Raw genomic sequence first — 13,187 nt, 5'->3', positions numbered from 1 at the left:
AAGGGGCAGACATACAATGCTGCTATTCTCATCAGCACTCCACTTGACTTACAATGCTTGCAATGTAACTGCCTCAGTTTTACAGCCAGAGAACATTGCCCTCTCTGCACGAAGGCACAGGATTTGCAGTGCCACTGAAGTCTTTCAAGTCTTACAGCATCTGCCATTAGCCCACAGCAACAGGTCATACCCATGCTCCTGAAAACTCCACAGGAACAGCACATTAACTGCTCCGAAGTATCTTTTAGATTACCTGTAAAGCAAGCTTGTCCATGATTTTTATTGCAACTTTTTCACCAGTGAGACGATGTCGTGCGAGTTTTACCTTTGCAAACCCACCTGGAATTGGAAACAGAGATGGATAAAGCTTTCTCACCAAGATCTCAGTCACCCTGAAGAAAATACTGTATGCACAGCACATAGCATCATTGCTAGAGGAAAAAGCAATTGCTGGCTACCATCTTCCAGTTACACTTCCACAGCTGCGCCGCGCAAAATACACGGAGAAAACATGACCCTCAGACACTGAAGTAACAGTTAATCTCTCAGCTAAACATGAAGGTGAATGGACACATCACACACACTTGTTTGCATTCACAGACTGAGCCCACCTGTGCCGACTGTTCCATGTAATTCATAGTACTTGAGAACTTCCTCATAGTCATCTCCGGCCATTCTGTCACTCGCAGGACACGGACAGCTCTTCTCAGCACCTGCAAGGGGAGACCGCAGATTGCGCTCATGCTTTCGGGCACAAGGAAGCGACTCAGCAGCAGCCCCCGGGGAAGGCGGAGCGGCTGCTGATCCCACGGACCTGCCACGGCTGCCGGGCGATAGGCGCGGGAGCGCTGCGGTCTCGAGTCAGGCCGGCCAGAAGACCTTCGAGTCCTACCCGGTTTCTTGGGGCGCTGGCGTCAGGAACCCCCCCGAGTGCTACCCCGTCCCGAGGCAGGGACCCCCCAGCGGAGCAGCCCAGCGAGTCCGTTACCGTTCAAACGCGCCACTTCCGGCCGCCGGGAGCGAAAAGCCAATCTCCGCGCGCCGCCAAACCGGAACGGGCGGGGAAGGCACGGGCATGCTGGGAGGGAGTGAAAAAAGCAGTGGTCGTTGCCGGCCCGGAAGGTGTGTGCTGGCAGCTGGCTGCTGACGGGGACGGTCTCAGCCGAGACCAGTCCCTGCTGAGACAGAAAGCAGTGTCTGCCTCTGCCGGAAAGCGCGTAGCCAGGGGCAGCGGTCGGGACTGGAGCGGGGTCCGCGCCGCAGGGACTGGTGCCAGGTAGAAGATGGCGGCCGGGGCCATTGCTCCGAGGAGATGGTGGCTCCCGCCGCTCCCCGCAGGCTTTCCCGCAAAGCCCCGCCGGCCGGGACTGCCATTCCCTACACCGCTCCTGGGTCGCCGGGGCCCGGCCTACCCGACGCACGGTCTCTCTCTGGGCCAGAGCAGCGCCGGGCAGGCGGGAGTCTCCATTGTGAGGCATATGATTATATGACATGGCCGTTAATAGACAAAAAGTTCATTAGTACAGTATTGCAGCTTTGCTCTGTACACCGGAAGAAACACAAGACAGTTTGTACCCCCATTTGCCAGCTATTTAAAGAGGCAGGAAACGTGAGGGGGAGAGAGTGAGAAATACGAGTGGAATAAGAGCAACCAACGTGAAGGAGAAAGTATGGGAAGCATGAGGGGGAAAATGATATCTGAGGAGAAAAAAGGGCAAGAAAACAGTATGGGAAAAGTGCAGGAAGTGGTGGGGGGGGAAGTATGGCAAATATGAGAGGAGAAGGGCAGGAAACATGGGGAGATTGGGTTGCAAAGTCATCAACTTTTATCAAAACATCCACAGCAAAACCAGCCTGTGTGGCTCCAGCCACAGTGCCAGCCATATCTCTAGGGACTAGCCTGGCTCTGGCAATAGGGTGCTAATCCTCCATCCATCCCTGTGCTCTGCCATATGTGGAGCCACTGAACAGCCTGTCCAGAGTATGGAATGCCCTGAAGCAGGATGGCTGTTGCTGGCTAAAGGCTCACTGCTTGCTGAGGGCATAAGCTTCCATCTGGCAAGGGAAGGCTTGGAGTGGTATGTGGCTCAGTAGGGAAAATCCCTGTGCCTCTCAAGGGACAGGATTAGAGAGCCCCTTTACTATAGAAGTACATAATCTTGTTCTCTTGTGACAGCTTTTTGTCATTTCCCTCTTCCCCTTAGGACAAGCTCTGGACACTGTAGACTTCCTCTAAAGACAGATCTTAATGTCTTTCCACTCTTATTCCTCCTTGGCAAAGTTTCTGTCCTTGGTCTTTGGCACTAAAAGGACTAATAATTCCAACTGTCCCTGCCCACTGCCTGCTATGAGCATGGGCTTCCCACAAGCGAGGTGAAGGAGTGGGAGAGCAGGAAGGGGCTGTGCGGGGCGGCTGCCCAGCTCTCTGCTCCTGCACCTGTCACCTCCACACTGAAGGCCAGAGAAGCTGTTATTTTTGCTGCATCTTGTGCCTCAGCAGCAAGAGATGCGTGGTGCTCACCTTCCTCAGGAGCTCTGGCCAGAGCTGCTCAGAGGCTGCGGCCCTCACTGGGCCAAGAGATGCTCAGGTCGCTGGTTACCTCTCCTGCTACTTCTGTGACCATGCTGCTGAGACAGCTAGGCCTCCTCTGGGTAGCAGTATGAGGGTCCACACTGTTCACTGGCCCCAAGGAGTTGTCCCAGATGCTTTAGCTGACATAATCTTCCAATTGCGACTTGTTCTTTCTTGTCTTGTTGATGAGACAGTTTTTCTTCATTGTCGTCTTCCCTTTGGGAGAGCTCTTTGTTTTCACAACAACAGTTTGTCATTGCTGTCTTCACCTTGGGACAGGTCTTGGTCTATGTGGTTTTCCCCTTGGGAATGCTTTGGTCTCTTATTCCTGTTGGAACATTGTCTTTTCTGTGGGAGACCTCTTTGTCATTGTTATTTTCCTACTGGGACATGCATTTGTCATAGTGATGTCCATCTTGGGACATGTCTTTGTTGTCTTCCTGCTGGGTAATTTTTTGCAATTGTTCTCTTCCCTTTTGGACAAGTGTTCATCACCCCTGTATTTGCCCTGGGACATCTCTGTCATTCACATCTTCCCCTTGGGACATGTCTTTCTCATTGTTGTATTCCCATTATGACAGCTCTTTATCACTAATCTTCCCACTGGACCAACTCTTCATCTCACATATTCACTTTGAGACAGATCTTTCTTGTTGTTTTCCCTTTCAGCCAATTTTTGGTCTCTTGTTTCCATTATGGGACCGGTCTTTGTCCTTGATGTCTTCCCTTGGCACAGCTCTTGCTAGCAATCATCTTCCCACTCTTTCTTTTGTTCAGATAAGGCAGCACGCTTGTTTGGAAAATTTGGTTCCAGAAGCTGTAGCATCCTCTGATGATTCTTGATTTTTTCACACTCCTGAAAATTTGTCTGGCTTTCCTGTGCAGGGACAGTCTATGCTCTGCAGGGGCTGGGTTTCTCATCTTCACCTCCTTTTTCCTGTCTTGGACACAGTGCTCAGATCCTTTCCAATCTTGTGCTGTGCCAGCAGAGACCTGCTGCTGAGGTTGCATTTAATAATGCTGCTCTGTCCATTGCCATGTCCCTGCATGTCCGCCCAGGGTAGCTGAAGTAGCCATGCTGTATGCTCAGTCACACCGTTCTGCTGGCCATGTCTCTGGCTCCTCATGTAGTTCTTGTGAGGGATGTCAGGCATAGGGATCTAGTTCTTGTCTTCCGCACCTGCTACATAGGCTTTGTGGTGGTGTGGTACAGCCCTCAAGCTCTGAACACCTGTGACTGTGCCCTGCTCACTGTGAGTGCCCTGAGCAACAGGGTCAAGCAGTAGGTGGCTGTTGCTGACTATGGTGATGGCTGTTCTCCTGCCTCTGGCAGAAGCAGTCAGCTGCTGGCTTCTGTTGGCAGAGGAAGCAGCTTTTGTAGTGCTGCCACCTGTATTGCTGGCAGATGGGCCATTTCTTCCTTGTGTCAGTCTGGTGTGAACAAGGCAGTGACATGCTATGCACCAGGCTGTTCATCTGCAAGAGAAGCTTAGCAGGGAGGCTTCCTGACTGTGGCTCTTTCTCCTGCCTCCTGCCTGTTCCTCCTGCCAGCCTGTCAGCAGTCCCTGGGGGTGGGAAGATGTTCAGTCTTATCTCTCTCAGTCTCCATACATCTTTGTTATGTTCCCAGTGTCCTGTGAGCTCTCTGAGCAGGGAAACCATGGCACCCTGCCCCCACAGAGAGATGAAATCTGACTTGGGCTGCCTTGCAGGGCTACCTACATCTGCCTGTGGTTCACTTGCATCTGCCTCAGGTCCACCTGTGGGAAAGGGGAAGCATGGGATGAAGGTGGATGCCTTGGCCAGAGGCAGAGCCCCAAGACAGCTTCATGATGCCCCATATGTACAGACATACAGAAGCCAGTTTTTAACCTTGTCTGTGTAGCTATTGAGAATAATGGACCACCACTTTTATCATCAAGCAGGATCTTCTTTATTAAACACAGTTGAGGGTTTATGTGTTTCTTCTGTGTACAAGTTTTAGGACCAAACACAGCCAGCCAGTAGGCGAGAGAAAGTAACCACATAAAAGCAAGAAGAGTAGAGCGGATGTTTCTAGCTCCTAATCATTCATCCCCCACACATTCTGGGTTGCACATCAAAGCACAGGTATTTATGGCTGTACTTGATGCTTGAGTATGCACTTTGCCATGTGAGAAGAGCTGGTAAGTGAGATCAGGATGGTCAAAGCAGGCCACTACTTCTACAGTCTCTCAGATATTTAAAAGATGGGAAATGTGAGAGGAAAAGACAGGAAATACAAGGTAAAAAAGGGAGGGAAATGTGAAGAATGGCAGGAAACAGGAGGAGAAAAGTGTGAGAAACATGAGGAAAGAAAAAGGCCTAGAAAATGTAGGGGGAAAAGGGTGGGACATATGAGGAGAAAATTATGAAAAACGGGAAAATTGTGGGATATACGAAGAGAAAAGGTCAGGGAATATAAGTGAGAAAGGTGTGTATGACATAGGAACTTCCCACTCCAGGTCCCATCTCCAGCTCTGGACCCCATTGCAGCCCCAGGCCCTCTAGCTCTCACTCAGCCTTGGATGTTTGATGGCAGAGGAAAAGAAGAGACAGGGTCTTCATGATTTGCTTACAAGAAGCCATAAAGCTGTTTATTGATCCGCAAAGCAAAGTTTATATACTTTTTCTATTGTAGCTAAAAATAGCACACCAATAATAGTCATGTAACTAAGGTATATTGCTTCATTGTAACTAGATAACATTGCTCAATTTAGGCCTCATTTAAGCCAGGTAGATACAATATTTCCTGTAAATCCTCATAAAACTGCATGCTAAGCATCCTATACCAAGCACTTGCTTATCTCTTACATTCCTTCTCCAAAATCCCGTTTGCTTCTGCCAAGGCTTGACCCTACTTACTCCTGCCAAAGCTTGTGGCCTACTACAGCTAACAAATCCATGTTGTTTGTGACAAGCTGAGCAGTACTTACAGTTCTGCTCTCTTCTTGTATTCCCACAGATGTTGCCAGCATCCACCATCAGTCCTGGACCTGCCCAGCTTCTGTCACACAGACCTGGACCCTACTGCTTCTTTCAGCTCTCATCAGGACACAGTCAGCTCCCATCACCCAGCTCTGGAGACGGCAAGAACCCAGGCCACAGCCCTTGGCTCCTAGGTGCTCCAAATGTCCCAGCATCACAAGCATGAAGTGTTCTGAATCATGCCTCAGTCTTCATGGGCAGAATGATGCCACACTCCACAGTCCATGGAATAGCATCTCTGGCACCACACCACATACACTGGGGGAGAAACCTCAGACACACCCAATACTCAATCTGGGGACACCCCCAGTCCAGCACTCCTGCCACCCACTGAGTTCCGTACCTTACCCTGGGACCCCCACCAATGCCCATTTTGGGATGCCCCCCCCCATACTCTTTGCTACCTGGTCCTTCTGAACTTTAATCCTTCCCCATAGCATCTAAAGAGATTTTTGGTGACAGCTGCTGAGGGGTGGCAGTGGGGGGACACCCACCACCTGGCCTGGTGGCTGAGCTCCCATCAGTTGATGATGGACTGCTATGGAGTCACACTCCTGAAAATGAAGGTAAAAAGGGGAATGGCCTTGATGGGGTCAGAGACATGGGGGACATGGTGATGCCACCGAGCCTGAAGGTGATTGCTAGCTCCCCCATGTGTCCCCTTGCTCTCATATGGTTTCTCTGGTTCCCTGTGTCCCCGCAAACTTAGCTGGCATCCCACATTTCTTAAAGCTCACCTTCAACCCCATACACTTTCAAGCCTCTTATAGCCACTGTCAGCCCCGTAGGGTCCCCCTTGTCCCACATCAGATCTCCCCCCAGCCTGTTGCAAGCCCTGATGCCATCCATCTGCACATGGCACCTGTGACATGCAGAATCACAAAATACTCTGATTTGGAAGGACTTTATGGAGGATTGAGCTCTATGGTGTGTCAGTACCTTAACTGAGGAAGCTTACAGTAGTACACTAGTAAGATTGGGGATGAAAGGATCTCTTAGTGCTTTTCCTTACCAGCTGCTGAGTCTGTTTTCTCTCTCTATTGGCTTCTCTCAGATGATGAGAGGAGTCCTTCCTGCTTGCCCTGCTACCTGCCCTGCCTGGGTGAACCACTGTATCAACTGGCATGCTGTGCCCTCACTGCCCTTTCATGACATGCCTTGGGTTATGCACTCCTGTTCACCTGACTCCAGGACACTTGGACTTCCTAAAGCTGTTTAAATTTCCCTCGGAGGCTCCTTGCACCAGCCTCTCCTCATCTGGTGCCTGCTGAAGGCTGCCAAGTCCTGGTGAGGCTTGGGGCTCAGAAACACCCCTATTCAGCTCAAAGACACACCAAAATACATGTGCCCATCACCCGGGCATCCTGTTCTTCTGTTTTTTTCATGCTTCAGATCAGGGCCTGTAGCTGATCTAGGGCGCTGTTACTCACCAGGGGTCCTACCCTTCTGCCCCCAATTCCATGTGCATTCCATCCAGCAGTCATCCTTGTCACTGCATCCTCACAAGGGACCCACCAGCCCCCTCAGTTCTGTGTCTCTGTGGAGATCCACCTGCTCCCTTTGTCCCTGTGTCTTCATAGGGACCCACAAGAACTTCTGGTCCCTATGTACCAAACATCCCCCTTGTCACCCATGTCAACAGTGTCCCCTGTGGAGCTGCAGGGAGTACTGGGACCCATAGGAACATCAGTTATTCCTCCCAGTCACACATGTGGCTCCTCAGCCCTCTTTGCAGTGGTTTTCTGCTTTGCACACATGACCTTTGCACTTCTTTTACAAAACTGCCACCATCTTTGATGCATGAAGTGTTTTCCATCTTGCTTTACCACAGTACAGGCCCTAGCTGGGAAGCTCCAAAGGAGCTACCCATGGTGGCCCCATGGCTCCACAACCCTTTTTGGCTTGTCCAAGAGATGCCCAGCCTGTGCCAGGCTCAGCAGCAACCCTGACTGGCCAGTTTTCCCCAGGGATTCCCAGGCTGGATCAGATTGAGAGACTGCCAAAGGTCATGGCAACTATTCAGGAACCAGCTCCTGCCTTAGTGACAGCTTCTTACCTTGGAGCCCCCCAACAAACAGGCCTTCCCCACTTCATTGTGTCTTGGATTCTCTGCAGGATGATACCAAGAGAATATTTGAATGCTCATTTGAACTCTCTTATTCCCATTTCTCAGAGTAAAATGAGATGGCAACTCACTGCATGTACATAGAAGAAGCAGTGTAATGCATCAAAGAAACATTTCCAAATAGCAGTCTGGGAAAGCAACACGTGAAAAACAGTGCTTTTCATGTCTTTGAAATGTCATGAAGGATAAAACCCTCTAACACTGTAATTTCAGTATTAGGAACCAGACATTATTTTGGTAATCCAGTTGTGTGGGGCACTGCTACTCCTAATGTATAGAAGACACACAAAAGTTCCAAAATTATCACTCGTTCATACAAAGCATACATAATCATCTAAACTCCTAGAATTCTCCTCCGCTTCTCAGAAGCCATTTATATCTTCAGAGGTTTACACCTGTAAGTGGAGCATGCACATGTAGTTTGGGAAGTGGTATCAAAAGGATCTCTGGAGATTGTTAGGGGAATTGTCCCTGCCTTACTTTCTCTTTGCATCATCACACGTCACCTGAGAACAGGACTCAAGGATTGTCTCCTTTCCTGCTGGCTTGGTTGGGCAACTTTTCTCCTTGGTAAGGGAACTTTTTTATGGTTTGTAAAACATTAAACAATGCAACTCAGTTTCTCTTGACCCAATTGAGATACTGCAAGCAATATGACTTTGGACTATTTATGTCAGCCTTGCCAGGGAAAAGCATTCCCAGCTGAAGCCACTGGTACCAGTGTGAGACCTGTGTGCTACACACAGGATGGTGGTATGGATACTTTCCTAAGGAGGTGATGCTCCCAGTGCTCCCTGCAGCTACTCCTGCCCCTAGCCTCAGCCTCCTGGGGTTTCTATCCCCAGAACCACCCTAGGGTCACCTGGGACTGTCCTGCCCAAGACACCATGTCTCTGCACTAGAACAGCGTGGGCCTACTTTTACATGATTAATAGGCAAGAGGTTCATTAGTGCTGTCTTGCAGCTTTGTTCTGTACACACAGAGAAACACAAGCCAATTTGTAACCTCATCTGACAGTTATTTTAAAAAGCAGGAAATGTGAGGGTGACAGGGCAGGAGACATGAGTGAAAAAAGGGAGGAAAGCATGAGTGGAGAAGAGGGCAGGAAACAAGGAAAAAAGAGTAAGAAATGTGAGATGTGAAAAAGGCCTGGAAACATGATGAGAAAAATGGGGGAAATATGAGGGAAGAAGTGTAGGAAACATGAGGACAGGAAAAGGCCAGGAAATGGGAGAGGCATGAAACATGATAAGAAAAGTGTGAGAAACGAGGGAAAATTTTTGAGAACTGTGAGGGGATAAATGTGGGGAATATGAGGGGAGAAGTGTGGGAAGTGTGAGGGCAAGAAGGCAGGAAACATGAGTGAAAAAGAAGGTGGGAAGTGTGAGGGGCAGAGTGGGAGAAAGGTGAAGGGAAAGGGTGGACAATGTGAGGGGGAAAAGGGCAGGACAGCTGCAGAGAAAAAGGGGCAAGGAAATGTGAGTGAACAAAGGGCAGGAAATGTGAGGGGCAAAGTGGGAGAAAAGAGTGACAAATGTCAGGTGGAAAAGGGCAGGAAACCTTAGGGGAGAGGAAAGGGCAAGAAATGTGACATGGAGACTGTCACAGGAAAGAAAGATGAGGGGAAATGTATGTTAAGGGGAAAGGATAGGAAACATGAAGGGAGAAAAAGGGCTGCCAATGGGAGAGGCAAAGTGAGACATGAGAGAAAAGCGTTGGAAATGTGAGAGGGCAAAGAGCAGGAAACCGAGGAGAGAAAAAGGCAAGGAAATGTGATGGGAGAGTGCAAGAAATGTGAGAGGAAAAGTGTGAAAAAATTAAGGGGTAAGCATGAGAAACACTAGGAAAAATTAGAGGTGAAGTGCAAGAAATGTGAAGGGGAAAGTGTGAATAATGTAAAGGGAGGAAAAGGGCAGGAAATATGAGGGGAAAAAGATAAAGAATTGTGAATGAAAATAGAAAAAAATAAATCTATGAATAAATAAATATGGACCCCAGAGCACTCTCCAGGAAAGTTTTGAGGATACTGCTTAAAACAGAAGGAAAAGAGTTTCTGGACAGCCAAGTCACTGTTACAGCCAAGTTTCCCCATCATTTGTACAGAGACTCCTTTTGAACCACTCAGCATATTAGGTAACAAAACCAGGCTCCTTTTGAAACCATTTCCATGCTGTCAGGGCATGGGTTCACAGACATGTAGTATTTTCATCTTCACCTCATGCAAAGGCTCTGTCTTGGACACAATGCTGTTCCTTTGCAGTGTTGCACTGCACCGGCAGAGACCTGGGTCTGCTGCTGAGTTTGCATTTGATAATGCTGCTGCCAAGGAAGCTGATGTAGCCATGCTGTGTGCTCAGCCCACCATTCTGCTGGCTGCTGGCCATGTCTCTGGCTCCACATGCAATTCTTTATAGTTGTGTGTACTTGATGGTAAAGGGCTGCTACCTTCCTGAAAAGCACCTTGAGTGGAAGGCAGTCAAGCACACGAGCACACACAAGATCTACACAGCCACAGCTAGCCAAAAGAGCGGACAAAGAAGACAGGAGGGTCTTCTCAATGGAGTTGCGATGGGGTTTATAGCAGCCACACATTGAAGGGGTCCAGGGACAAAAGATGAGGAGTATGGAACGTTTGGGGCTCAAGCACAGGGAAGAAGGGCTGGTGCATGGGATCAATCGTCCAAAGCGAGCAGGGCAGAATGGTGCATAGGTGGGGCAAGGGACCAGGGAAACCAATAGGGTAACAGGGGCGGAACAGTGTAGCAATCTGGAGCCAATGGGGACAGGGGAAGGGAGAACAATCTAGGGAAAGGCGATACAAGGGTGGAAGGGGCAGTCTGGGCCAATGGGGAAAGCAGAACCAGAATACATTAACATAAAACTGCAAAGGACTGTGGGGAGGAGCCTTTTGTTGCCATGCCTTAGTGTGTCCTTGATGACTCTGTCCTTCTAATGTGACCCACTGGAGCCTGCGCTAGCTCACCGGAGATGCACTGGCGCCATGCCAGGTGTGGGGAACTGCCCCAGAGTAGGATTTCCTGGAGGCAGAACCTTCTGAGCTATTTGTTCCGCAGTGTGCTTGGTGTCTGGGGTCAGGTAAAGGAGGAGAGGGAGGCTTTCAGCTTCTGAGGTTCCAACAGGTTGACTACGATTGCAGGGTTTGGGGGTGATTGAGGCAGGGAGCTACCATAAGGGAGGATTGACAATTGGGTGAAATTACAGAGAACGTACCAGAATAAGGGGCAAGGCCAAGGTAAGATTGACAGCAGGATAGGAGAGTAAAAACCAGGGATGAACTAACAACACAGGGAGATTACAGACCAAACCATTAAACACAAACACGCCACAACAATGGATGTACCTTACCTATCCCTTGAAGTCCTTGTCTCCATGGATGCCCCCTGTTCCCAGGGGTCTCCATGTATACCAGCACTGATGGTGTGAACCTGGATTCCATGATGTCCACAGAGAGTGATGCCTTCTACCACCCATGGTCTGCAGTACCATCTGCCTGTTCACTGTGATCTGAGTGTACACGGGGATGATAGGGGCAAAGGGGACAGTGGGGACATCAGGGAAGCTAGGGTTACAGACATACTTGGGACCATGGTAGCAACTGTCATGGGGGACTGAACTTCAACTGTGTGGGGTCCTAGGTAGTATTGGTCTTCTGATCTCCTGGGTCTACATTAGAACTTCAAAGTCTTTCCTGCTCTGCCTGACTTACTTATCCTTCTCCTCTGGCCTTGCAGTCCACAGTTTGCAGCTGCCATGTGACAAGTCCATGAGCCAGAATGAGACCTGCATCAGTATTCTGTTCTGCTAGAAACCAGATTCCTGCAACCTGGCAACAGTTCCTATGGGTACGGGCCACCCAGCTGCACCACAGCCTGGGCTGAGGGACTCTGCAGCAGTCCAGGAACTTCCCAGTCCTTGGGAAGGAGGGGCATGGAAAGGAACCAAAATCTGCAGGGGTTGGGAGGAAAAATTCAGATACTCCTGCTCTGCTCTGCCTGGAGATATGTGAAGACCGGTATGAACAGGATTATGCTGGTTTGAAAGCAAACCAGTGGGGGATCCTAAATCAGAAATACAGTATAATAGGAAAAGTTAAATGAAATGCAGTAGTACAAGCCACTGATTCCCCTTCTGTTTGAACTATGAACACTGCCTTGATAGCTTTGTTAACTTTTTGTCTGATATACCAATATCAGATAAGGTACAAATATTATTATTATGATAATTATTACATACATGTTTATTTTTTAAAATTCTCTTCACAATGGGGTGAGACTTAGTTAATTAGACAGATTATTTAATTATGATTTTTATTATTTTACTTTGATGGTGATGTTTTGTTTGGTGATGTTGCATGTTTTATGTATAGATACTGAATGGTTAGAAAGATTTATGCAATATATTCCATTAAAATCTTTGTATTTATGTCCATGTATTAACAAAAGAAAATTAATTGCTGTTTTGTTTTGTAGAATTGTACGTTTCTCACTTTGAACATTAGCTGACAAATTGTTAGTTGACCTGAGATTGCTTACTCAGCTAACAATTTAGCTGATCTAATTGTTTCAAGGCTGCTTTAGAAGCAGCTTCAGGTAGGAGAGCTGCTGCAAATTTCTTTCTAAAATCCCGTGCTCTAAAAGTTTTCATTACAATTAGGTTTATATAGATTAATTAACTTCCTTTCCCTATGTTTATGTTCTTCTATTTTTTTTTAACATGAGGTGTCAGTAAAATAAGTCTTCTGATGTTACATGGACCACCTTTGACTTCTGATGGAATGGCAGGTGTCCTGGTTTAAAGGGACAGTATTGCCAGGAAAAGAAAAAGGTGAGAGTATTTTTTTTCTCCAAAAAATGGATAGTGAAAATCCCCTCCCTCCCAGTTTACTATGATTTGGAAATTCAGGAACTCTCAGGCAAAAGGTATAGGTTTGGAGTAACAGTTCTTTACTGACATATCTACAAGACAAACAAAAGCAGCATCAGCTATGTGAAAAAAAAAAACAGTGACAGAACAGAACGAAACTCAGTCTAAGTCCCTTTTTCCAGTCACAGATGCCCCTTCTCATCCGCACAGTCCCGATGGAGCAGGGCAGGCAGCCTCTCGGTCACGGCTGCTGCAGAAGCCGGGGAGCGAGGCAGCAGCGCCGTCCCAGGTGGGAGAAGGGTGAGGAAAGAACTTGCTCACCGTGGGCATCCCGGTTCTCAGCGTTGTTCTCAGAAGCAGGAAGCTTTAGCAGTCAGAGTCCAGGGGGCCCGATCCCAACCTCTCTCCCGGAGTTCGGCCGGCGAGCTGCCAGTGTCCGCCCACCCCCCGAAGGACAAAAACAGCACTCCACTTTCGGCAATCAAGAAATCAGGGCCAGCCCAGCCATCCCTTTGTCTTGAGCACTTAACGGCTAAAAGGGGAGCCACCCTGTCAGCTTAACATAATAACGGGAAAAATTTCAAAACCTCCCCCAGCCC

General features: G+C 48.6%; 1 protein-coding gene and 1 long non-coding RNA gene across 4 annotated transcripts in view; one reads left to right on the top strand and one right to left on the bottom strand.

The window, feature by feature from the left end:
- The window catches only part of MELK (maternal embryonic leucine zipper kinase), a 30,627-nt gene extending 29,640 nt beyond the window's left edge, over window positions 1-987 (bottom strand). Inside the window, exons 1-3 of one of the 2 annotated variants that reach the window (XM_033086477.1) lie at window positions 815-987; window positions 612-713; window positions 254-339 (exon numbers count right to left, since the gene is read on the bottom strand). In XM_033086477.1, the coding sequence (XP_032942368.1) occupies window positions 254-339; window positions 612-675 (150 nt within the window). In that variant the 5' untranslated portion in view covers window positions 676-713; window positions 815-987. The remainder of the gene's footprint in view (window positions 1-253; window positions 340-611; window positions 714-814) is intronic. The other variant, XM_033086479.1, reaches the window with a different exon arrangement.
- An 87-nt stretch (window positions 988-1,074) lies between these two features.
- LOC117011175 lies at window positions 1,075-11,943 on the top strand. 2 transcript variants are annotated; one of them, XR_004420887.2, is made up of 3 exons: window positions 1,075-1,276; window positions 5,556-6,865; window positions 11,457-11,943. It is a non-coding gene; the product is annotated as an uncharacterized LOC117011175 (long non-coding RNA). The 2 variants fall into 2 exon arrangements; XR_004420886.1 differs by lacking the exon at window positions 11,457-11,943 and having other exon boundaries at window positions 5,556-6,935.
- Window positions 11,944-13,187: the final 1,244 nt, after the last annotated feature.

This window comes from Catharus ustulatus, assembly GCF_009819885.2.
Source record: "Catharus ustulatus isolate bCatUst1 chromosome Z unlocalized genomic scaffold, bCatUst1.pri.v2 scaffold_26_arrow_ctg1, whole genome shotgun sequence".
Taxonomy (NCBI): domain Eukaryota; kingdom Metazoa; phylum Chordata; class Aves; order Passeriformes; family Turdidae; genus Catharus; species Catharus ustulatus.
The sequence above is the reverse complement of the archived record's forward strand: the minus strand, read 5'-3'. Positions and strand labels throughout refer to the sequence as shown.